The sequence below is a fragment of the Monopterus albus genome, unplaced genomic scaffold (assembly GCF_001952655.1).
Source record: "Monopterus albus unplaced genomic scaffold, M_albus_1.0 scaffold16.1, whole genome shotgun sequence".
Classification (NCBI taxonomy): Eukaryota; Metazoa; Chordata; class Actinopteri; order Synbranchiformes; family Synbranchidae; genus Monopterus; species Monopterus albus.
In genome coordinates this window covers 2726342-2750291 of record NW_018127896.1, presented here as the reverse complement: position 1 = coordinate 2750291, position 23950 = coordinate 2726342, and the positions used below count along the sequence as shown (strand labels likewise).

Here is a 23950-nt window from a genome sequence, read left to right as displayed (position 1 = left end):
GCTGAACCTATTTACACCCTGTCATGACAAATGAATCACAAACTGTGATTGTGTTTGTGTTTGTGTTTGTGTTTGTGTTTGTGTTTGTGTATGGAAGTACGTATATGGCTGACAGATGTGTTGAATGTTTCCTTTTCTATTCCCCAGGTTTTGAATCCAGACCAGGTTTTTGTCATTTAAATATCACATATCAACATGTTGATTAAAAAGGTTATGACACATCTCACACTTGGGCAGACACACACACACTGATGCTCCCAGGGCACAGCTGGAAGAGCTTTTGGGGGTAATGGGTTTTGTAAACATGGGTTAAGTCGGGTGTGTGTGTATGTGTGTGTTCAGGGGTCTCACACTTTCTGGAAAATAATATCCCAGCCAATGACAGATTTTCTTGTGGGGGGTTTGCTGCATAGAATAGCTGCCCACTGATGTCATGAGAAGCAAAACTTAAGACATCAAACAGAGAGACAGAAAGTGAGAGGGGGTGAGGGACACAGAGGGAGAGAAAGTCAGAGGGAGAGAGAGAGTAAATTTACCAGACCTGTGTTGTTTGCCGTTGCAGTCACCTTATTTCCACTTGGAAAGAATTAAAGTTTCATGTAGTCTTGTTGGTTTTAATTTTACAAACTTCTTTTATTGTTTGCAGTTAAAATCATGGAGGAAGTAGCACTTATACTGTATATAATTAAATAGACAACAGTATACAGACACTCGGCCTTTAAAAGGGAAGCACAGTGTGGTATAGCTTGTTTCACTTGGTTAATGTGAATATATTATTACTGCACTTATCTGTGGTTCAGTTCCTTTTTTGAACCAGACTTTGCTTTTATCTACAAAATATCTGGACAGCCTTAAGCCTAATATCAACACTTGTCACTGGTGTTCAGAGTGTCCAGTTTGAGTATGATCAGACACCAAAACACTGCACGACCAGATTGTAACACCCACAGTTTACATGTGTCAACTATTTTATCTTTAATCTTGACAACTGTGAGGTACACGACAGAAATAGAGTATTCATGTTACAAAGGAATTTAGCAGGAATCTGCACTTGCACGCATTTGCCTGGTCTGTGCAATGTTTTGCAGGATGACACCTGACTGCTTTGCAGCAAAAGTTGAGCTGAGTTCAACTTTTTCTGGACTGCATTGTTTTACAACAGCGCCCTTCCTTAGTGTCCCTGCTGTGCTAATGTACTGGCTGTGTTCCAAAGACAGAGAGGACTATGCTTTGTTAAGGCAGGGGTCGGGTTCATCTGAACATGGCAACCACAGCTCAGTCATTCATTTTAGTGAGACCACAGACACAGCAGTGGTCCAACAGAACAACACAACTGTGCCTCAGCTGTTTCCATATGATGCTACACAGTGTGTCAATCCACTAATCAATTGTTTCAGCACTTGTTGCAACAGAGGATAGCATGAGAGCCACTAGTACAACCTTCCAAATTGTAAAATCCTGTCTCATAGGATTTTAAAGGAGCACTTTGACTAATTAGCATTGCACTTCTATAAAGCTGAGGGACAGTAAGTAAGTAAAAGTCAGTGGTAATAGATGGTTTTATTAAGTTGTACTGATGGTGGTTTGCTGGATAGTCAGTGTACCTTTGCCATCTTGTTGCTGTTACTGCTATTCCCCAGTGTGGTGTGTGTGTGTGTGTGTGTGTGTGTGTCATAAAAAAGCAACAGGTGGGAAACAGCAGTCATCACTTTGGAGTTTTGTGCATGTGTGTGTGTTCTCCCACTCTCCTTCTGTTTCTCTCTAATTATTCCTCAGTCTTTTCTCCCATCTTTGTGTATCTCTCATTCTCATCTCTCCTTTTTCTTGACCACATTCAGGACTTTGAAGAGTCTCTCTCTCTCTGTCTCTCTCTCTCTCTTTGTTAATGAGTTAAAATTGGTCTCTGACCTCAGGAGATAGAAGCAAGCTGTGCGTGTGTTTTTGATTTTGGTTCAGTGTACTGAATGTGTATTGTTGTTGTTGTTGTTTAGAGTGTATGATGACCCCTGATGGTAAGGAAGAAGTCCGATTGTAATACAGTTAAACATCATTAAACAGAGATTATGACTAACTGGACTCCAAACCAATAAAAGCAGTGCAGCTTCTTCCTTAAATGGAAATACATCTATACTGTTATAGAGCATTATTTCATCCATGGGACTAAATCCAGAACCCACAGACAAGTTGTTAGATAAGTGCTGTTAAAATAACGCTTGAAACCAGTTAGCAGCATTGTAGTGTTGCAGTGGGTCCGATTCAGTTGGCAGAGAAAGGCTGTGCCACACATCCTGGTGTTTGCTCTCAGGAACATTTTCAAGCCGAGTAGCACTTTGCGTCATGTAATTCTAAACATATTTCTCTCTCCTTCTTCCCTAATGATTTCCCATGGTTTGCTTTACTCTGCTGCTGTTTTTCTTCCAGATTTTCAAGAAATTAGTCTGAGGGTGGTTGTTTAAATTGACTTGTTTGCCTAAGCCACATGTTAGTATGAGGAAACTCTAAACACACATCTGCTCACTCATCCCTCTGTCTATGTGTCTCTCATGTACATGTGTGTCTGACCTTGTCCATATGTTGAAAATTGTGAACACAAAGGGAGTCACTTCCTAAAAGTCCTATGGGACTTTGCCCGGAGTGATTTTACATGTGTGTTTGGTTTGGCTGTAGTCATTGGACTTTGATTGTTGGATAATACAGATCTTACATCTTACAGATCTTCATTTAGGAGTTTTGAGTGTTGTAGACTGTGCAGTTGTCATGTGTCTCTCTGGCTGCACAGACAGATACTTCACTAATGTTATTTCGGGGGTGAGATTATGATTCACATTGAAAAATAAATATAAGAAGCTGAAAACACACAACACTGTTAATGATTAAACCAGTGGTTTTCAGTCATACTGGCTTGTGACCTCTTACAAAAAACTGTTTTGAGGCTCCTTGTGACATTTCAGATGTCTGTAAATTATTTGCAGTTCCATCAAACAGTGACTAATACAACATTTATAAGAAAAGGTTTAGAACCCCCAAACACTGAACACAAATTTATGTGAGTTGCCACTGGACTAAACACAGTATTGATCCATTTGTATTAACAATCTAATAATAACAGCATGTCACTCATAGAGGCTATTTTGTGAATATGTCTGGTAGTTTGAGTACATTTACTTCAATCCATTTTTAATACAGGACTTTTACTGATGTCATATTTTACTGTGTACAACTCTTGGATTTATGTTTTACTTAAGTAAGAAATGTGAATATTTCAGCCACAACTGCAAAGTGCTTTACAAAAAGAATACAATGATAGAAATTAAGCAGTTTTTTAAAAATTGGTCTCTTTCATCCTTGTCATTTAATCCTCGCTGCAGCGGGGCAGGGGCTGGTGAACCCCTGCTACTCTGGGAACCATAACTGTGACACCACGGCCCAGTGTATCCCATTAGAGGACCAGGCCTTCCAGTGCCAGTGTGCTACTGGTTACAGAGGGGATGGACGCAACTGTTATGGTATCTTTGTCTGTCAACACTTTATATGGGCATGCATGTGGACTGTTAAAGGAGTCATTGGACATACTGTGCAGCATCATGACAGTGTAGATATTTTGCAAAGTGCTTTATGGTGTTTTGCTCCACTTTGCTTAGTCTAATAGTGTCTCCCGCCTTCACACTTCTACACACAAACACATGCAGACAACATTGAAGCCAGAGTGTCTGTGTTTCATCAACACGTCCACACAATGTATAGGGGTTGAGTACAATCTGGGTGAAAGAAATCATCTGTCTCTCTTCTCTTCACATCCCATCCTGCCTCTCCCTGCATCTCTTCCAGGTTAATTCTCTAGTTAACAGGGACTTTCAGGGCTTTAAGCTGGAGTGTGGCCTGTCATTAGCCCAGCAGCAGGTCCTTTTTCTCTTACTGACAGCTCTGGGAAACCCCCCAGTTCCCATAAATGGGCCTCAATGTTTCTCTCTGGCCACATAATCTGTGTGGGGTGTTGTCCTGCCCGGTACATATATGACTGCAGTCCAGAATTCAGTTGTGGGGGTGCATGTAACACAAAAAAGTGAGCACACAATGTATATGCACTAAAAGCACCAGTAATGACCCTTGATTACAGCGTTTACATTCAGATACACATACAGCACACTGCATGTTGTTATACAAAGGATTCCTGGTTTACAGGCTTGTGAGTTTTTAGAGAAACGGTCTCACTTTCTCTGTCTCTCTCACTGCAGACATAGATGAGTGTGCTGAGGGGTTGACGTCATGTGGTGCTCATGCTCAGTGTGTGAACCTGCCTGGTAGCCATCGTTGCCAGTGCCAGAGCGGCTATGAGTTTGGCTATGATGGACGTACCTGTGTTGGTAAGTTTTCCATGACTGAAATGTACTGTGCCTTTTCAGTGGGGCAACTGTTTAGCACTAGAGAGTTCCCCTTAACCCCATGTGTTAACGTCTGTTTAAATTGTTTCAACCCATTTCTGCAACATGACTCATGCTTCTGTAGTGGTTTCTCTTTGTGCTGATCTTCATGACACTTCATCATTTCACTGAAAATCGACATTAACAAAGATTTCAACCAAACCCACTAATATTAAATGCTTAACTTCAGATCAACATCAGCTAAAGCCACTGAATCAGACAGCATGACATTATGGTAAATGTAATGCTTTTCATGTGCAAATTAGAATGTGGTCTCTGTAAACATACTTTATTACAGTAGCAGAGGTGTCATTCTCTGTTCTTTCTCAGGTTCTCGTGTTGCAGTTTAATGTGTCGGTTTCCAGTTCCATATGTTGCTCGCTTAAGAGATGTTTTTAGTCCTGCATGTTGTGAATATTTGGAAGGGATCCACATCTTTGTCCGAGTACAGGAATGCTTTTTTTTTTCTTTTCACAATAGTAACACACAGCTGCAAAAGTTAGATTAACACTGCAAGATGGGAGGATGGGTGAGAAATGTGAGAACAAGAGGTGGAAAGAGACGAGTAATGTGAGAATGAGGCAGTAAGATTAGATAGAGGGAGTGAGAGTGAAAGACAAATGGAGCAAAGACACAATGTGTGTGTTTGCTCTGGAATGTGTGGAGGAGAGAGGTCCTGCTGGTGTGTGTGTGTCCTCCTTTGACCCATCATTGTAAACTTGCTGAACTTTCTTTAAACCCTCCCTACCTTGACAAATAATATAATATTTTACATGAGGCCTTGAAATTAAAGTGCCTATAAAATGTATTCACCCCCTTGGATGTTTCACCCTTTTATACATTTTATAAATCGGCCATGTTTAATATAATTTGGCTTTTTTGACAAAAAAAAAATACAAAAAAGTGAAAACAGGTTTGTACAAAGTAATGTCAATTAAATAAAAATATGTAATGTCAAATAAGTGACTTCATAAATATTCCCCCCCTTCCAGTCAGTATTTAGTAGATGCACCTCTGGCTGCAGTCACAGCACTGAGTCTGTGTGGATAGGTCTCAGTCAGGCTTGAACCGCTGGACACTGCAATTTTACTCCATTCTTCTTCACAAAACTGTTCAAGCTCTGCCAGGTTGCGTGGGGATCAGGCGTGAACAGCCCTTTAAGTTCAGCCACAAATTCTCTATTGGATTGAGGTCTGGGCTTTGACTCGGCCACTCCACAACACTCACCTTGTCTTTAAACCATTTCTGTGTAGCTTTCGCTGTATGCTTCAGGTCATTGTCTTGCTGGAAAATAAATCTTCTCCCAAGCCGTACTTCTCTTGCAGACTAAATAAGAGTGTCCTCCAGGATTTTCCTATATTTTCCCACATTCATGTTACCCTCTACCTTTACAAGCCTTCCAGGGCCGGCTGCCGAGAAGCATCCCCACAGCGTGATGCTGCCACCAGTGTGCTTCATGGTGGGGATGGTGTGTTTGTGGTGATGTGCAGCGTCTGGTGTCTGTCAAACATAGCATCTTGTCTGATGGCCAAAAAGCACCATGTTGGTCTCATCACACTAAAGAACTTTCTTCCACATGACCATGGAATCTCCCACATGCCTTCTGGTGAACTCTAGTCGAGATTTAAGGAGTTTTCTTCAACAGTGACTTTCTCCTTGCCACTCTCCCATAAAGCTTTGACTGGTGAAGAACCCGAACTCCCATCTCAGCTGCTGAAGCTTGTAACTCCTTCAGAGTAGTCCTAGGTGTCTTGGTGGCCTCTCTCACTAGTCCCCTTCTTGCATGGTCACTCAGTTTGTGAGGACGGCCTGATCTAGGCAGATTTAGACATGTGCCATATTCCTTCCATTTCTTGATGATGAGTTTAACTGAACTCCAGGGATGTTCTGTGTCTTGGAAATGTTTTTGTATCCATCCCCTGACTTAGATTTTTCAATAACCTTGAGACATACTCTGGTGGTCCAGTTGGCTGGACCTCTGAATTAGGTCGGTCATTTTGAAGGGGGTGAATATTTGTGCAATCACTTATTTCCCATTACATATTTTTATTTAATTGACATTACTTTGTATAAACCTGTTTTCACTTTAACATTAAATAGGGTTTTTTTTGTATTTTTCTTTTATCAAAAAAGCCAAATTATATTGACCATGACTGATTTATAAAATCAATAAAAGGGTGAAACATCGAAAGGGGTGAATACTTTTTATAGACACTGTATCTAAATATTGAAAGGTACCACTGACTAGCAGCCAGATATGTTTTTATATATCAGCATACATTTCTATAATTTGAGCATGCCTTTCTACATTTGTGGCTGCTGATTTATTTCTCACCTTTTGTTTTTTTAGATATAGATGAGTGCAGCTCCTCTCCATGTCACATCAACGCCAGATGTATCAACGGACTGGGATCCTTCCAGTGTCGGTGCCAGCCTGGGTTTTATGGTGATGGCTTCTATTGTACCCGACAGGAAGGTCAGTCAGATTGCCAGTATAGTGTGGCATTGTAATTATCATAATCCTATTATGTTTGGTACAGGTAGGGGTCATTATTTCCAGTTCATTTCATTCACTTTTTATGGCATATTCTGCACTCTCCCCATTATTAGTGATCATTTTTCCTGTAAAAACTCTAAAGATAGGATCAGAAAGTTTTTTGATAGGAGTACAGACACATTTAAAAAATAACTAATAGTTGCATAAATAGCAATACATATTCAAAATGAACCAAAGACATGTTAGGGAAAATTGTGATTGTTCTACAGGACAAACAGTTCGACCTAAGAGCCAGTGTGAGCTGCACAGAGACAGTCTGCAGAGTGGAGTGCACCTTAGCGGACGGCCGAGTCTCGGAGCCTTCATCCCTCAGTGCGATCCTGATGGACGGTACCGACCGCTGCAGGTGGGCGCTGCCTGACAGAATGGTGACATGCATGGCTGACTCATAACTTGAGTTAAATGATGTACTGAATTAGGTAATTCTTTCATATTTCATGCCAGTGCCACAGCTCCACTGGACATTGTTGGTGTGTGGACAATAGGGGACAGGAGAGAGTAGGAACCAGGACTCCACCTGGTACAGCACCCAAAGACTGTGACAGACCAGGTATTAACTCTCATCCCAGAAGATGCTTTTTAATAAAAGGATGAGAGTAGATTGTATCTTGAAATGTTTTTATATTTTGCTCCACTTTGTCTCCTCAGATATACCAATACACCCTAAAACTCACTGTGAACACCACAGAGACAGCATACAGACCACCAGTCCAGACGGATATCCTATAGTTGGAGCCTATGTACCTCAGTGTGACAATGATGGACAGTACACACCACTACAGGTCAGAAGCTGATCATTCATGGACTGATTGACAGACAGATGGACAGCTGTTTTTGAATTTAATGTATTAAAACAAATAAATTAAGACAACTCTAATAGTATGAAATTAATCAAATGTATGTTTTTGTAGTGTCATAGTTCCACTGGATATTGTTGGTGTGTGGACAGTCAGGGACAGGAGAGAGCAGGAACCAGGACTTCACCTGGTTCACCACCTAAAAACTGTGGCAGACCAGGTGAGAGAAAAAAATATACATGAATAGACAGACCCTGTATTCGGCTCTACATGAGTACATAAAACTGTTTTGACATCTGTGGTAGCAGCATCAGTGTCAGTAGACATCATGTCTTTTCTTTCATCAAGGCTTTTCTACTAAACACTGATCTGCTAAACCACTCAGTGACAGGTCAAACTCCATCTTTATGTGAGTGTGTGTCTAATCTTGTAAATGGTGTGCAATTGAGGTCACTGGGTCATAGCCCTGGAATGCCTTGAAAAACAGGTGATGTTTTGGGACTGTGTGTGATGGAAAGTTGAATATATTTTATTCTTTATCATATGAACTTGATGTAGCTGGACACTGGCTGGAATGATTTTATGATGTTGTTTGAACTGTGACATGTACTGTATGTTTCATCATTGTTGTTCATAATTAACTTAAAATTTTCTCTCAACTGCATATCTTAAACATGGGGCCATGATGAGGGGTTAAATAAATTTAGTCTATATTAGTAATAGATGTTACCTGTGAAAAATAACTTTTTACAGCAGCAGGAAACACAAATAACTTAAGTGCAGTTGTTGTCTAGTGTCACTCAGTGTATTTAAATACCAGCCAATCAGTTTGGGAATGATAGGAGTTTGTACGTATATGGTCCCAGTATTGCCCATCTTTCTTATCCAGATGAACCAGCACCTCCTAAAACTCACTGTGAACAGCACAGAGACAGCATACAGACCACCAGTCCAGAGGGATATCCTCTAGTTGGAGCCTATGTGCCTCAGTGTGACGCTAATGGACAGTACACACCACTACAGGTTAGATAGATGTATTAAAATGAATTTACCAAAACAATTTTAACTAACACTGGGTAACATGAATTCAAATATAACCACTATTTTTCTATGAAATGTTACTGCTCCAGTGCCACATTTCCTCTGGATATTGCTGGTGTGTGGACAGCAGGGGAGAAGAGAGACCAGGAACCAGGACTCCACCTGGTACAGCACCCAAAGACTGTGACAGACCAGGTAAAGAGAGACTTTATTAGTTACATGTCAGCTAGGTGAAAAGACGCTACACCATCATTAGTTCTGCAGAGCATCATCAGTCTCACTGAGGTTAATTGTACTCTGGAGAGACTGCGTATTTACTGTTATTTTGAATGAAACCTTCAGATGAACCAGAGCGTCCCAAAACTCACTGTGAGCAGCACAGAGACAGTGTACACACCACCAGTCCAGATGGATATCCTGTACCTGGTGTGTTTGTACCTCAGTGTGATGCAGAAGGACAGTACACACCTCGACAGGTAAAATCAGGTTTTTAATATATAGATACATAATGTCTTTACTCTGCTGTTGTACTTACTATTATAACTGTGTATTTCAGTGCCATGGTTCCATTGGGCATTGCTGGTGTGTGGACAGCAATGGACAGGAGAGACCAGGAACCAGGACTCAACCTGGTGCACCACCTGTAGACTGTGACAGACCAGGTGAGACTGCTGTTTCTATCTGCCAAATACTTTGTTGCTAAAATGCTGATGAACATAAACCATCTCAGATGTGTAAAGCAAAACCTGAATTATAAGGAGTGAAGAGAAAACACTGGGCAGAAGGGATTTATAGTAGTCCATGCAGGATATGAGTAGAACAGAGCAACAGTAGGAAGGTTGTGAGCTGTGCCACCAGAGGATCTACTGCTGAGAGGAATAGTAGTGGGCTTAGTACTGAACCATGTGGTACACTCAATAAGTGCAACCAGTCGAGGGGAGACTTTATGTCTGAAACTTGTTAAAAGCCTTTACAAATGGAAACCTTTACAGTGTATAAGAGAACAGGGACTTAGGGCTCCTGGTGATACCAGTCTGTGTTAAATATTGTAGCTTATGAACAGCAAAATGTTTGTGACAAAGCACAATAACCCATGTCTGTTGTGATAGTAATACCAATATTTCCTAATGATTATGAAAACTTGTCATCTTTATGTAGATGAACCAGAGCGCGCCAGAACTCACTGTGAGCACCACAGAGACAGCGTACAGACCACCAGTCCAGAGGGATATCCTATAGTTGGAGCCTATGTACCTACTTGTGATGATAATGGACAGTACACACCATTACAGGTCAGCAAATGTGTTTTACCAGTGCTTTAAGATTACTTTGAGTAACTTGACATGAATGATAACAATTCTTACATTATCTTTCATTATTCTATCAGTGCCATGGCTCTACTGGACATTGTTGGTGTGTGGACAGTAGGGGAGAAGAGAGACCAGGAACCAGGACTCCACCTGGTGCACCAGCTGTAGACTGTGACAAACCAGGTGAGACTGAGGATTTAACCTGCTAAAGAAGGACAACAGAGATAAGTTAACAGCATAGGGTAGTCTGTGAAATACTGACAGTAAAGCACAATGACTCTCACACATTCAGATTTGTCAAATACCCCTCTGTGTTTTATTAATAATAATGTGTTCATTTTTTTACAGCAGTATCGATACGTCCTAAAACTCACTGTGAACACCACAGAGACAGCGTACAGACCACCAGTCCAGAGGGATATCCTCTAGTTGGAGCCTATGTACCTCAGTGTGATGATAATGGACAGTACACAACATTACAGGTCAGCAAATGTGTTTTACCAGAGCTTTAAGATTACTTTGAGTAACTTGACATGATTGATAACCATAATTCTTAAATTATCTATCATTACTCTACTAGTGCCATGGCTCTACTGGACATTGTTGGTGTGTGGACAGCAGGGGAGAAGAGAGACCAGGAACCAGGACTCCACCTGGTACAGCACCCAAAGACTGTGACAGACCAGGTAAAGAGAGACTTTATTAGTTACATGTCAGCTAGGTGAAAAGACGCTACACCATCATTAGTTCTGCAGAGCATCATCAGTCTCACTGAGGTTAATTGTACTCTGGAGAGACTGCGTATTTACTGTTATTTTGAATGAAACCTTCAGATGAACCAGAGCGTCCCAAAACTCACTGTGAGCAGCACAGAGACAGTGTACACACCACCAGTCCAGATGGATATCCTGTACCTGGTGTGTTTGTACCTCAGTGTGATGCAGAAGGACAGTACACACCTCGACAGGTAAAATCAGGTTTTTAATATATAGATACATAATGTCTTTACTCTGCTGTTGTACTTACTATTATAACTGTGTATTTCAGTGCCATGGTTCCATTGGGCATTGCTGGTGTGTGGACAGCAATGGACAGGAGAGACCAGGAACCAGGACTCAACCTGGTGCACCAGCTGTAGACTGTGACAAACCAGGTGAGACTGAGGATTTCACCTGCTAAAGAAGGAAAACAAAGTTGAGTGTTATCAGCATAGGGTAGTCTGTGAAATACTGAGAGCAAAGCACAATGACTCTCAAACATTCAGATTTGTCAAATACCCCTATGTGTTATTAATAATAATAATGTGTTCATTTTTTCCAGCAGTACCGATACGTCCTAAAACTCACTGTGAACAGCACAGAGACAGCGCACAGACCACCAGTCCAGAGGGATATCCTCTAGTTGGAGCCTTTGTACCTCAGTGTGATGCAGAAGGACAGTACCTACCTCGACAGGTAAAACTGTTATTTCTCTGCAAACAGAGATAGATCATTCTGGTTCTCAATCATGGTGCGTTTATTATTAATAAAATGTTTTTATTGTCATGTATTTCAGTGCCATGGTTCCACTGGACATTGCTGGTGTGTGGACAGCAGGGGAGAGGAGAGACAAGGAACCAGGACTCCACCTGGTGCACCACCTGTAGACTGTGACAGACCAGGTGAGAGTGTTGTCACTGTTTTGAGATGCTCTGACCTTCACAGATACTGACTCTACTACATTGATTTGAGGAAATAAGGTATAAGGTATGACAATAGAATTGATCATCTCATCTCATGTAAGGCAGTGGGAAAATTCATCTATGTCTGTTGTGATCTGTTGAGATCCTTCAGTCTGGACCAAAGTGATGAATCAAATGACAGAGCAGCAATGCTGTCCCTCAAGCTGTGCCTGCGAGCATGACTAAAAACATCAACCTTTTTGTGTGACTCATCCTCTTGCTAACATACTGCACTCACCGAAGCTGTTCTATAAATTGCATTTATGACTGTCCAAACATCTGAAGTGGTCATTTTGTGGCAAGATGAGCAGCTGGTTGCTGTTAGGCAGCCAAGCCAAAACACAGTGTTACATCCACTCTACAAATGCTACATAGACAGACAGAAACATGTTTGCTATTTTTGTTATGTTATGGACATGCTTGTAGATTTCAGCTGCCCGAACTTACTGTTGTTTCATTACCTCCTTGCTTCGGGTGTGTTCATTGATGCCTGTTGGCCATTGCACTGGAACCTTTCATGGATTTCCCATAATCGTTCACGATGAGTCAGACAAGAATATGTCCTGCAAATTTTTGGTTTGGAAGTCCTTTGGTCCAAATCAGGAGCTGTGAATGTAACATTATTTTCATGGTTCTAACCCAACAATCTGACAATTTCAGCTGTATTCACAAGTTAAATATAAAACTAATTCTGCCGGCAAATCTGTGTGTACCCACATGAGTGATACAAGTCTTTGGAAGGCTGAAAATGAAACCGCTGGTTTAGTGGACACTTCACATGACGCCAGTTTCTGGAAAGGACATCAGAGACCCATAAGCTACTAAATTCAATTGGTCATGTGGTTTAAAGAATAAATGGAAGCAAAACCAAGTAAATCATAAACTGGATTTCCCCTACGTCAATCCTGCTGGGAAAACTTATTGCAAGACTGGTTGTTTAGTTAGTCTTTGTCTCTCTTTACTTCTGTGGCCTCTTAGTACTGGACTGCTCACTTCTCACCCTCCTTTTAAATATGATCCTAATAGTCTTCTCAGAAATCACACCAAGGGAGGACAGTATAAACATTAGTGGAAGCCTAAAGTGGTTTTGGGTTCAGTTGTAAAGTTCTCCTATAAAATGAGTTAATAAAAGGATTCTACAAGATAAACAGCTTTGAGAAAAGCAGGATGTGTATATATGTGTATTCCTATTTAAACACAGGGCTTTGCCACAACATCAATCAAGCACTGCACCCATCACTGTCATATAAACTCAGCATGCTAGAAACTGATTATATCGATGATTAAATAAATTGCAACTAAATATAATCTAAATTGAAATTTTGCAACCATTTTGCTTGATTTGTGCTCCCCCTCAGTGCCTGTGGCTCCAACCGAGCGTCCTGAGAGTGTGTGTGAGCGATGGAGGGCCAGTTTGATAGAGCATTATGGTGGAAAACCAGAGCCACAACAATATATGCCTCAGTGTGAGCCAGATGGACAGTTCAGGTACACACCAGTCATTCACACACACACACACACACACACACACGCATACAACAGTAGCTGAAATTGTTTTATAATGGCTAAATACTTGAGAAAGTGAATTGTCTCTCAGTCCGGTCCAGTGTTATGGAGAGACCACTTACTGCTGGTGTGTCGACCAGGACGGCCGTGAGGTTCCTGGTACTCAATCAAATGATGTTGTCAAACCTTCATGTAAGCATCCTTCCACCTGTGATCCAAATTACATGGGACTTAACTGTACTATGTTAGTATTAGTGTTATTAATTGTGGATGAAACTTTTCTTTTGTCCTGTCTAAATGTGCCTCAGGCCTTCCCTCAGTGGCCCCGCCCACCAGGTGGCCACTTCCCCGCCCAGATGTGACCCCACCAACCCATGCTGATGTCACGCTGCTGTACGCTCAGGGGCAGAAGATAGGAGCGCTGCCTCTCAACGGGACCAGACTAGATGCAACCCGGTCCAAAACGGTGCTGGCCCTGCATGTAAGAGATGAATAAGGAGATGCACATTCACATACTCTGTCAGTTTGCACTTATTTCACAATAATGTTTGTTTTCTTGGTTGGTTCTTATGCACATAGATGATTCTTGTGATTTTTCAATAAGGTGTAAGAAGGATACAAAACGTTAGAGACTTTAGGTCAACATTATTTCCTATTCTGTGAGCCAGTCAGCTCTCTAATAGAATAGAGCAACCGTGTTATTGATTTTGTGCATTGCAACAAGGAAGTGCTCTGACGGTTTTCTTTTAACTTCCTGTCTACACCAGAAGTGTGAATATGCTGTGATTTGTGGAGTGACATCTGCTGCTTGTGACCATGCACCTGCATTTTAGTAACTATCTGTCTAGTAAGATAGATAGTATGCATCATATACTAGTGGAAATTCATGAAGAAAAATTTGCTTCTAGATCAACAAAGTGAAAAACCACTAGGTTTAGTGATGTGACTGTAGTTATGTTAGAATGATCTCATTATGCATATGCTTATGTGTGTGTCCAGGGCTCTATAGTTGTTGGTATAGCCTATGATTGCAAAGAGAACCAAGTCTATTGGACAGACTTGTCTGCAAGAACAATTAACAGAGCTTCAATGGCACCTGGAGCTGAGCCTGAGATACTCATTAACACAGGTAAGGACACACACTTTCATTTCAATAATAAATGTAGTGTTGAATGAATTCAGTTTGATCCATATGTCCCCCCTTGCTCCCTGTAGATCTGGTCAGTCCTGAGGGTTTGACAGTGGACGTTAATCGTAGGTTGATGTTCTGGGTCGACTCAAACCCTGACATGATTGAAAGCGCCAACCTAGATGGCAGCGGCAGGCGGACACTGTTTGACACAGACTTGGTCAACCCCCGGGCCATCATAGTGGTCTCTTCCACCGGGTAAAATCCTTATTTTTGTTAAGTATAGCAAAAAAGTCTTAGGTTATTTAACCTGCCACTTGTAAAACATTGGGACAGTTTAGTCTGGATTTGCAAACACGTACAAATCTCTTCTCTGAGCAAGAAACAAAAAGCCCCCACACACTCTCTTCACAATTACATGCAACATCCTGTAGGCAATCCACTGAGGCAGAGTGAGATACAGCCTTCACTGTGTCCTCAGTGATTCTGTATCAGAAGAGGACACATATGGTGCTCAGCCCATTAGCAGGACAATGAGAGCAAGTGGAGTGTCCCTTTAGTAACTTATGTTTGATCATTCAGCCATATAAGGGACTTTTAGTGTGTTCTCTGTGGGTGTTGCACCAGACAGAGCCAAGAACACTGTACTGGGTTTACTGATATTAATCCTGGACTTTCTCTCTCACACACACACACACACATTGAAGCAGACACACAGAGGTTATGTGCACATATTATAAAAGCATGCACACATGTATGAACATCTCACACACCAACATCTGCTCCCCCATGCATTTGTGAAATGGATTAACACTCACAAACACACAGCGTCTGTGTGTAAGTTGGTTGCTCATGTGGCATGTGTTATGGGCACCATCATCTACACATGAAAAGCCAATAAGACAAAGTATAAATGTAGCAATGTATCATGAAAACATGTTGATGAGAAATATGAAGGAACTAGTTTATTCACAATGGAAACATTTGTGAGAGCCAGTGTGGCCCATGTATTCTGATGTATACAGCTGAATCACACCCCAAAGAATTGACGGGAGGAACTGAGGTCAAAAGTTGTGCATAGATTAGAGTAACCTGACCATGACCTCATCAGCATGAGACAGCTCTGTACTCTTGTGTGCTTGTGTATCTACTTGTGTATGTGTGGTTGTATGCACACTTGTGGGTGCTTTTCACTTGTCCTCATTAGCTTAGCCAGATCACAGCACTGAAGCAAGTCCATGCAAAAACCTATAATGCAAATCCAGCCAGTGGAATATGGGGGCAATAATTTCAGTCATTACTCATTGCTGTTTCTCTCTGCAGCACTCTGTATTGGACAGATTGGAACAGAGAGGCTCCCAAGATTGAGAGCTCGTCAGTGAACGGTCAAAACCGCAGGGTGGTGGTGTCTGATGGCATCGGTTTGCCCAACGCTCTCACGTACGACTCTTCAGCTGGACAAATCTGCTGGGCTGATGCAGGTAAACACTACTTCTACATCATGTATCACCACTGTCAGCAGGATGTTGGTTAACTACTGCTGCTACTTTTGGTACCACTTGTATCACCATCCCTAGTGCTGCCACTCCAGAGTGAAACCTCCACTCAGGGTGGAGGCTAAATATCCCCCTCACTATAAAGTTCTAGACTGACTCACTAAAATCTCTCTAAACAGACTCCTCATGTTACATGTGTAACTTGTCTTTGCTGACCTACCATTACCAGTACTACCATTAGTATTTATACTGTACACCTGTTAACCACTATATAATCTGGACTGCTAGCACTGTAGCTTCCTATACTACTACTAGTACTATAGGAGTGTAACAGTTAGCGCTGTTATAGCTGCTGTTATTTCTGTTAACAGTGGGAGCAGCTGGTTGCTCACTGTCTCTGTGTTGAACATTGTTGGCTAACTTGATGCAGTGGGAGGCCCAGCAATCGGCTTTATGTCTGTAAAACAATACATGTAAAATAATGACCCATATTTTTCTTGTTATCTCAGGCACAAAGCGTTTAGAGTGTGTCTACCCAGACGGTTCGGGGCGGAGAGTGATCCACCCCAACCTCAACTACCCGTTCAGCATGGTCTACTACAGGAACCATTTCTATTACACAGACTGGAGGAGGTAGCCATCTTTCCTCAGCTGTTGGGTTGTTTGTTTCACCACCGTCTGGCCTATATTGTGCTACGTTCTTTACTGATTACTGATGACTGAACAATGAGTTGGTTAGTATGTACTCTCTGTCCTCTACCTCATAGGGATGGCGTGATCGCAGTGAACAAAGCTAGCAATCAGATCACTGAAGAATACCTGCCTGAGCAGCGCTCTCACCTGTACGGCATTGCCATAGCAACCACCAACTGTCTATCAGGTGAGATCTGTGCGCTGCAGAAACCAAATGTTAAATGATGTACTTTTGATTGAATGTGATTGGGTTGCTATTTCTTACAAACACACACACAGTTTGACTTTTTATAATAACCAAACACTCTCACACACTCATGGGCGTGAAGGTGTTACAGTGAGCTCACAGGTTAGTGAGCAGTAATATCACTTTAACCCTGAAGGCAGCATTTACACAGAGAGAGAGCACAGTCCCCCTACGCAGGGATGTGGCAGAGGAGAATGCTGCATTCAAGTCCAGTGGAAACACAAGAAACAAACCTGTCTGGGGGATCTCTTCTTTTTGTTTTAAATTATTCTTGAATCAAATGACAAATACCATATTTAGAAGACACCCCCGCTAAAATGCTAAATATATGCTTGAACTATAAATAAATAAATGAACACTCTGAAGGTTAACAAACTGAACTTTTCTTCAGCCGGTGGAAATGCACCTTTTTATCTGGTAAAGCCCACATTTGTTTCATCACCCTGAACCCAGAATCATCACACAGCTGGCTTAGACCCTCTGTGTGTGCATGTATGTGGTGACTTGACGTACATGAAGAAGACACAAGAACAGTGATTATACAGCTGTCTGTGAACCTCTACCTGTGTGTGCGTACTTGAGACCAAAGAAACATGATTACACAGCTGTGTCCAACCTTCTACCTGTGTCATGTTTGATGTGCTGACATCTGCAGATGGCTTCACGTCCCTCTAAAGCCTTGTGTTAAACATCTTTAAAGTACAAAGCAGCCCTCTAAACAGGATAATCCATAAAGTAGCAGATGTTGTTGTCAAAGGTACGCACAGGTAAAATCTGGTCATGATAGATGAGTTTGTGCACGCAGCTCCGTTTGTGCATCTGCCTGTCGAACCGATGACTGTCACTAGTGTGTTGCTGTAAATGTGATGTCACTGCGTCCGCTAACACTCTCTAAAGGCTCTGTCTGAATAACAGCTGTTTGCTACAAAGGGGTGGATGTGTGGTGTAATTGTGACCATGATGACAGCTCTAAAACACACTTGCTAAAGGTCTCGGTGAGGCTTAAAAGCTGTTATTGTTGAATACATACACACATGCTTTTTAGAGATAATTCTCAGTGGCCACAAATTGTTAAGTGTAGGGCTTTGTTCAGGATGTTTGTTCTGTCATTAGGCCTCTGCAGCGCCAAGGCCTTCAGCTGGATTCACACAAAAAGAGAAAACCAGACCTTTAACTCTTCCTTTCTACATGGATCTATAAACCTAAATGTGTTCAAGTCATGAAAATGAGCCTTTCTGTCTTACAGCTTTGTGATTTATGTGTCACAGGGAGACATTAACAACAGCCTGGCAGCTGCAGGGTCCTTATGGTGCTACAGTTCTGGGGCAGTTCCTGACCAGAGGGCAGGATCACTATCCCCAGTGTCCCTCAGCGAAACAGTCAGTCAGCAGGGAGCAAGATGGCTTCCTCTTGCCAGCTTGACCATCAGAGCAAATTTACAACACCTCCACCCACCCCAGCCCCACTATCTCACCTTTAAGATATAACCCCAATTGTTTTGTAAATTTGTTTTATACCTCATTTTTAGTTTTTTGTATGTATTGTTTTCTATTGATTAAAACTACAATGAATGATGAAATCCAATTTTAAAATGCAAGTCAATGTAGGTTTTTGTTCTTTAAAGCCAAAGAAAAATAACATTAAGAGCTTTAAAAGTTCAGTTGTAAAGCTGAGCATAAGCTGGCCACACTGGCTTACAATTCAGTTTCACCAGTCTAATTATTTGGCATTTAGACTGGTTTCTGGAAAGAAATAAACAAAGGGTTAAAGGAATAGTTTGACTTTTTGGAAAATACCCATTTGTTTCCTGAGTAAGATGGTTTGTTTGATACCACTCTCACATCTATGCTAAATATGAAACTAGCAGATGAGCCAGAGGACCGTTAGCTTAGTAGCATGAATACTGGAAGCAGGGAGACAGCTAGTTTGGCTCCACCAAGGTAATTAACATTATATCTGGTTTAATCTGTACAAAAACTGAAATGATAAATCAAGTTGTGGTTTTAAGGGGAGTTGCCTGCTATTTCCTGTCAGGTAACCAGGCCAGCCAGTTGCTGCTGCTTTCAGTCTTTATACTAGGCTAATGTAAGTGATGAGTGCCAGTCACATTTCTCTGTATTGCTAATCTGCATTTCACGCAATGACACTACATACCTCCCACAACCCCGTTTGGGACTGAGCGGTATAGAAGATGAATGAATATTACATTCCTTTGGCCTCATTTTTAATACCATTTCTCAAATTTTTATCTTTTTACAAGGAGTGATATTTATAACAATAAAATGTGACCTGGTACTTTTTGGAGCTTGTTGTTTTGTTGGGTTATAAATGGAGTAATGTTCTCACCTTACAAGCAGCACAGGAGCCAAACTCTGTTCAACTGTATTTATAGACTTTCCCACACAGTGTCATTGTAAACATTTTCAAGATAACCATTTCTTAATCTGCAAAAAAAAAGGGTCAGTTTTCAACCCCCAAGTCTTAAGAATTGAATAATTTAGCATACGAGCAGAAATGAGTACTTCAGTATTAACTATTCAGCAATTACTGTAACACAGTAAATGTTTTGGTGTCAAATTATCCAAGCTGCTGTACAAAAATGAAAGGCAGCCAAATTCCCAGTTTGTTGTGTCTGATCTCATGCAACAATGGAAAAAATGCCAACTCATTTTGTCCACTTTAAACTAACAAAAAAACTTCTCCTTAGAAAATCTAATTCAGCCTCCTGTGGTTGAGTCCTTCCTTTCCTCCAGCGGCTCTCTTCACCCTCACTCATCTGCCGACCTTGCCTAGCCTGTAGTCTGTCTTGGGGTCGGCTATAATAGCCTGAACAGCTACGATGGCCTCGTTGATCTTGGTCTGCAGCTCCCTCAGCTCCTCGATGTGCAGCAGGCGCAGAATCTGGGCTGCTTCATTCAGAGTTGCGTCTGACAAGAGGAGACATTTATTTTACACTTCCACAGATGATAATGTTCACAGCACTCAGAAATGCCCTCCTGAGTGTCAAAATATGTTGTTTTTATGTGAAAATATATCAAATTTACATTATGATCTTTAAAAAAAACATGCAGCACTCACCTCCAGTGTCAAAACCCAAGGTGTGCTTGTCTAAAGTGACTGGAACACCCTGGAAAATAAACACAACTGAGACTGCAGTCAAACTGAGAGACACCATTATCCTGGCTGAACTGAATACTGATTCCACATATCATTCTTGATGCAAGATGTCTTCAGTTTACCTCCTTATTCTGGTTGGCTTTAGCAATGGCTTCTGGAGAAAGTCTCTCCTGGACCAGAATACGAATGGCCTGACAGGTGCACATGAAAACACAAACCCATTGATTTATGACCATTTTCATCTGAGCAAGTTTATAAGGCTGGCAAGTTAGAATCCTTCAAGATTTTCATAAAGTACAACTCAGTTTTTAATACCGTTTATGGGCTGAAATGTTTTTCTGCAGTAGCCACTGTGCATTTCCAACCTGTAATACATCTCTATACCTTAGTTTTCACTGTTAGTGGCTGCGTCCACCATTCCTGTGCTGAATTTTATCTCATAAATATCAGCTTTATTGTTTACTGTTCACTCTCCTACCACTGTCAGAGCTGGATTAAGTTACTATTGCTAACCTAACAATTGTGTCTGCTGTTAGTTCACATTCCAAGAAGATACAAGGAGTTTTTATTGTGAAGGAAACGCAAACACGAATTTTATTATGGTGTGAAACGCTACTCACACTGTGGCAGTTTACAGTTATTATCAAGTGACTTTAAAACTTTGTGAGTTTGTTTGGCCACACTGTAACCAGATCCACCAGCTGGTTCTCTACCGTATTTCTGTGTTTAACTCTGATTGCCTTTACCATTGTAACCGCATGTATCGCCTGACGCTCACCTTCAGCATAACCAGATAGTCATCATGCCGCTGTATCTTGAGGATGTTGGCCAGAGCTGTAACTCCTGCTTTGAAATCTGGTGAATTACCTGCAAATACAAACAAATGACTTCATCTTTTCTCTGGAACAAAGAGATTTAACAAAGTAAAGAAGACAGGAGGTGAGAACATGTTTCTACTTACTATCGAGGTTGACCAGAGGATCTACTGCTCGGTCGCTCTTACTGGAGGCTGCTAGCGGCGGACAGTTCTTGTACTTGTCCACTGAGGAGAGCCACATAAAACATGACTTGTACGAGGCTCATAAGCAGAAACAACTGGTTTAACTGCCAACTGCTTATGAGCTAAACTGCTCAATTAAAACATGACAAAAGAAAAGACTCTTGGTCACACCAGGAAAACATTATTCCTTTTACAATGTCTCCTTCTACTGGCCTTTGTTAGTACTGCGATATAGAGGAACTTATTACTTGTACATTTATACACTCATGGGCCACTTTATTAGGTACACCTGTACAATTGTATGCATTTCAATACAACACTTCCACCTTAACATCTGTTTATAAAGCTCAAAATGTATAAATTCAACTTAATGTTTATTATTGAGGGCACAGTTGAAGGCAGTGTTGTACTGGACTACATTATATTCAGAGGTGTTCCGTATAGTCTGACCCTCATGTATGTGTAAAAAAAATATAAAGACACCTCCCTCGAAAAATAGATCTCAATCAAACTTCCCGGTAAAATTAGAAATACATAGATTTTTATGCAGCAAATGTTTTATTCCTACTTCCTTACCATTGTCTCCATATTCATATCGTACAGCCAGGCCCAGTAACCAGTCTAAAGCCTCCGGCTTCTCCTGAACTCCGAACGGACAGTTCACATCCTGCAGGTACTGCACAAAGATAACAGAAACTCAAACATAACTCATGCATCTAAAAATTGTTCTCCAGTATCAACCAGCCAATACAAGACTCCTAATTGTAATCTTGTTTATCCCGGTTTTAATTGGGTATTTTCTAGAACTTAGTGGTACTACTGAGACTTGAGTATCTCACCGTCTGGTAAGCTGTGGGCCAGTCTGAGCTGGGGATGTTCCTCAGGTTGCCCCTATCCTCTATCTTATAATGCCGGATCTTCTGGTCCTCCAGCCACACGATGCAGTTCCTGAACTGGATCTCATCTGAGCAGAAAGCAGAGATGCCTTCATGTTTCAGCTACACAGGCATTTGATATCGTATTATAGAGGCAAGTGATTAATTAAATGACTCCGGGTTCTTTGAAGGAATAAAACCACTGGCTGCAGAGCAATAACCCTCAGTGCAATACCTGTAAATATACCTCGTACAGATTATAGAGACTTGTACAGGTCTCTAGTTCTTAAGAAATCTGTTTTATCCCTATTTATCTCATTTTAATGAACGTTCCTTTGTTGTCTGCATTGTTTACTGTCTGTTTATACTGCTTTTTCTGCATTGTTTGCACTGTTTGTTGATGTTAATACTGCTATTTTGTTATATTACACAGCTTTATGCTGGTTTACTGTTTTGCACATTGAGAGCCGATGTATCTGAGGCTAATTCCTCGTGTGTCTGTCACACCTGGCCAATAAAGCTGATTCTGATTCTAATCTCTGCTGAATCGTGCAGTGTATTACAGAACATTCACATCTCAGCTACATACGTATTATTATAGTTTGGCACTGGGTCGTCTATACAGCAACAAGACGTGTGTAACACAAATACGTGTTAGCAGGTGTTCTGTCGATCCACGGTACCTATGGATTTGTGCTACTTTGCTGTTATGCGCATGCGCAGAACCGCAACATTCGAGATTCTTTTCCACGCAACCTTGCAATCGAGACTTGGACCTGGAGCACGATTTTATAGGGACATGGGTCTATCAAAAATTTTTAAAAAAGCTACTCCAAGATTCTCAAATAAAAGCGTTAGTAGCAGTATATTACAAACCAACAACAAAAAATAACATCAATGCTGTGAGTTATATCTTTAAGGGATATGCAAGTCAATGGAGCCCGTAGCATTTTTCGACAGGGCAGCACAAATCGTCAGAACACCAGCTCCACGTTAAACTCTTCTAGTCAATTCAAGAGCTCCTCTAGTTTGTTTTCTTACCTGTGCAGTCAAATCCACTGGGGTTGTGGTAATCTAGAGCTGTCAGTTTTCTCCGAAACATTTCAACGAGTATTTTGAGTGAAAACGACCGTCTTCTTTAGCTAACACTTGCTAACTCGGCTTTTTTTAAGCTTGTTGTCACTATGGCATTGCGCATGTGCAAATGACAACTTCCTATTATAACTTTCAAAATAAAGACGCTCTTAATTGACCACCAGCACCATGTATCATATTCAACAATGAAACAGGATTAATACTGTAACTGCAATTTTCTGAGACCCTGCTTGTCATTTTTTTGCTAGATGAATGTTTTTTTGTTTCATAAAACTAGATTATATTTTGTATCATTTGTTAGATGTAGCATTCCAGCAGTTGATTTATTTCAAATGCCTCCCAACTTAGATTGCCAGATCAGTAACAAACTGGTAGTGATGGGCAAATGATACCGAGGCTTTGGAGCTTGTGTCACTCGTCCTGAAGCGGAGTGATTCGAAACGCTGTGTCAGAGCTTGTATCAAAACACCGGTGTCACGTGACCGATGACGTTCGAAGCGAAACAGCGATGACGTTCGAAGCTTCGAACGTCATCGCTGTTTCGCTTCGCGCTTCATTCCTTCAAAATGTTTCGAAGCTTTTCATTGGCTCATAGTCTTTCGGTGTGTGTCAACGCTCATGGCGTTTCAATGCATTCTGAGCCAATGACAGCTTGACAGGTTTTACAGATTTGTGTGGTTTGGTGCCATACCAGCTATATAAGATGCATCATTATGCTTCAAAATGGGGTTGTGAGGAGATAGAGATTTGGAGAGTGAGAGTGAGAGTATTTTGGCAAGGTTCATGGCGAGTACCACCAATAAGCGACGTTCTAAAGTTTGGGATCATTTTGATCTCATACCACCCAATAAGGTATAATGCAGTTTATGGCATACATTTTATGTTTCCATAATTGAATTGTATTTTTAATTTTTAAATGGGTCTCGAAATTACAATTGCTTGTAGG

At 41.2% G+C, this 23950-nt stretch overlaps 2 protein-coding genes across 8 annotated transcripts in view; one reads left to right on the top strand and one right to left on the bottom strand.

Annotated features, from left to right (window-relative positions):
- Nucleotides 1–19186, top strand: part of nid2a (nidogen 2a (osteonidogen)) — a 50930-nt gene extending 31744 nt beyond the window's left edge. Inside the window, exons 15-42 of one of the 7 annotated variants that reach the window (XM_020591993.1) lie at nt 3369–3506; nt 4236–4364; nt 6772–6897; nt 7188–7324; nt 7423–7528; nt 7627–7760; nt 7890–7995; nt 8665–8798; nt 8906–9011; nt 9159–9292; nt 9373–9478; nt 9975–10108; nt 10204–10309; nt 10478–10608; nt 10707–10812; nt 10960–11093; nt 11174–11279; nt 11447–11580; nt 11681–11786; nt 13205–13334; nt 13444–13544; nt 13661–13833; nt 14352–14481; nt 14568–14739; nt 15805–15962; nt 16487–16610; nt 16745–16857; nt 18186–19186. In XM_020591993.1, coding sequence (XP_020447649.1) covers nt 3369–3506; nt 4236–4364; nt 6772–6897; nt 7188–7324; nt 7423–7528; nt 7627–7760; nt 7890–7995; nt 8665–8798; nt 8906–9011; nt 9159–9292; nt 9373–9478; nt 9975–10108; nt 10204–10309; nt 10478–10608; nt 10707–10812; nt 10960–11093; nt 11174–11279; nt 11447–11580; nt 11681–11786; nt 13205–13334; nt 13444–13544; nt 13661–13833; nt 14352–14481; nt 14568–14739; nt 15805–15962; nt 16487–16610; nt 16745–16857; nt 18186–18196 — 3425 coding nt within the window. In that variant the 3' untranslated portion in view covers nt 18197–19186. Of the gene's footprint in view, nt 1–3368; nt 3507–4235; nt 4365–6771; nt 6898–7187; nt 7325–7422; nt 7529–7626; nt 7761–7889; nt 7996–8664; nt 8799–8905; nt 9012–9158; nt 9293–9372; nt 9479–9974; nt 10109–10203; nt 10310–10474; nt 10609–10706; nt 10813–10959; nt 11094–11173; nt 11280–11446; nt 11581–11680; nt 11787–13204; nt 13335–13443; nt 13545–13660; nt 13834–14351; nt 14482–14567; nt 14740–15804; nt 15963–16486; nt 16611–16744; nt 16858–18185 lie in introns of all 7 variants that reach the window. The other 6 variants (XM_020591992.1, XM_020591991.1, XM_020591994.1 and 3 more) reach the window with 6 other exon arrangements.
- Nucleotides 19187–19288: 102 nt separating this feature from the next.
- On the bottom strand, nt 19289–23160 carry rtraf (RNA transcription, translation and transport factor). Its single transcript, XM_020591998.1, has 8 exons — nt 22951–23160; nt 21874–21998; nt 21611–21710; nt 20996–21076; nt 20813–20901; nt 20157–20225; nt 19996–20044; nt 19289–19844 (listed from the first exon to the last, which is right to left on the bottom strand). Exons 1-8 carry the CDS (start codon nt 23009–23011, stop codon nt 19690–19692), a joined length of 729 nt encoding a protein of 242 aa, XP_020447654.1. The 5' UTR covers nt 23012–23160; the 3' UTR covers nt 19289–19689.
- Nucleotides 23161–23950: the final 790 nt, after the last annotated feature.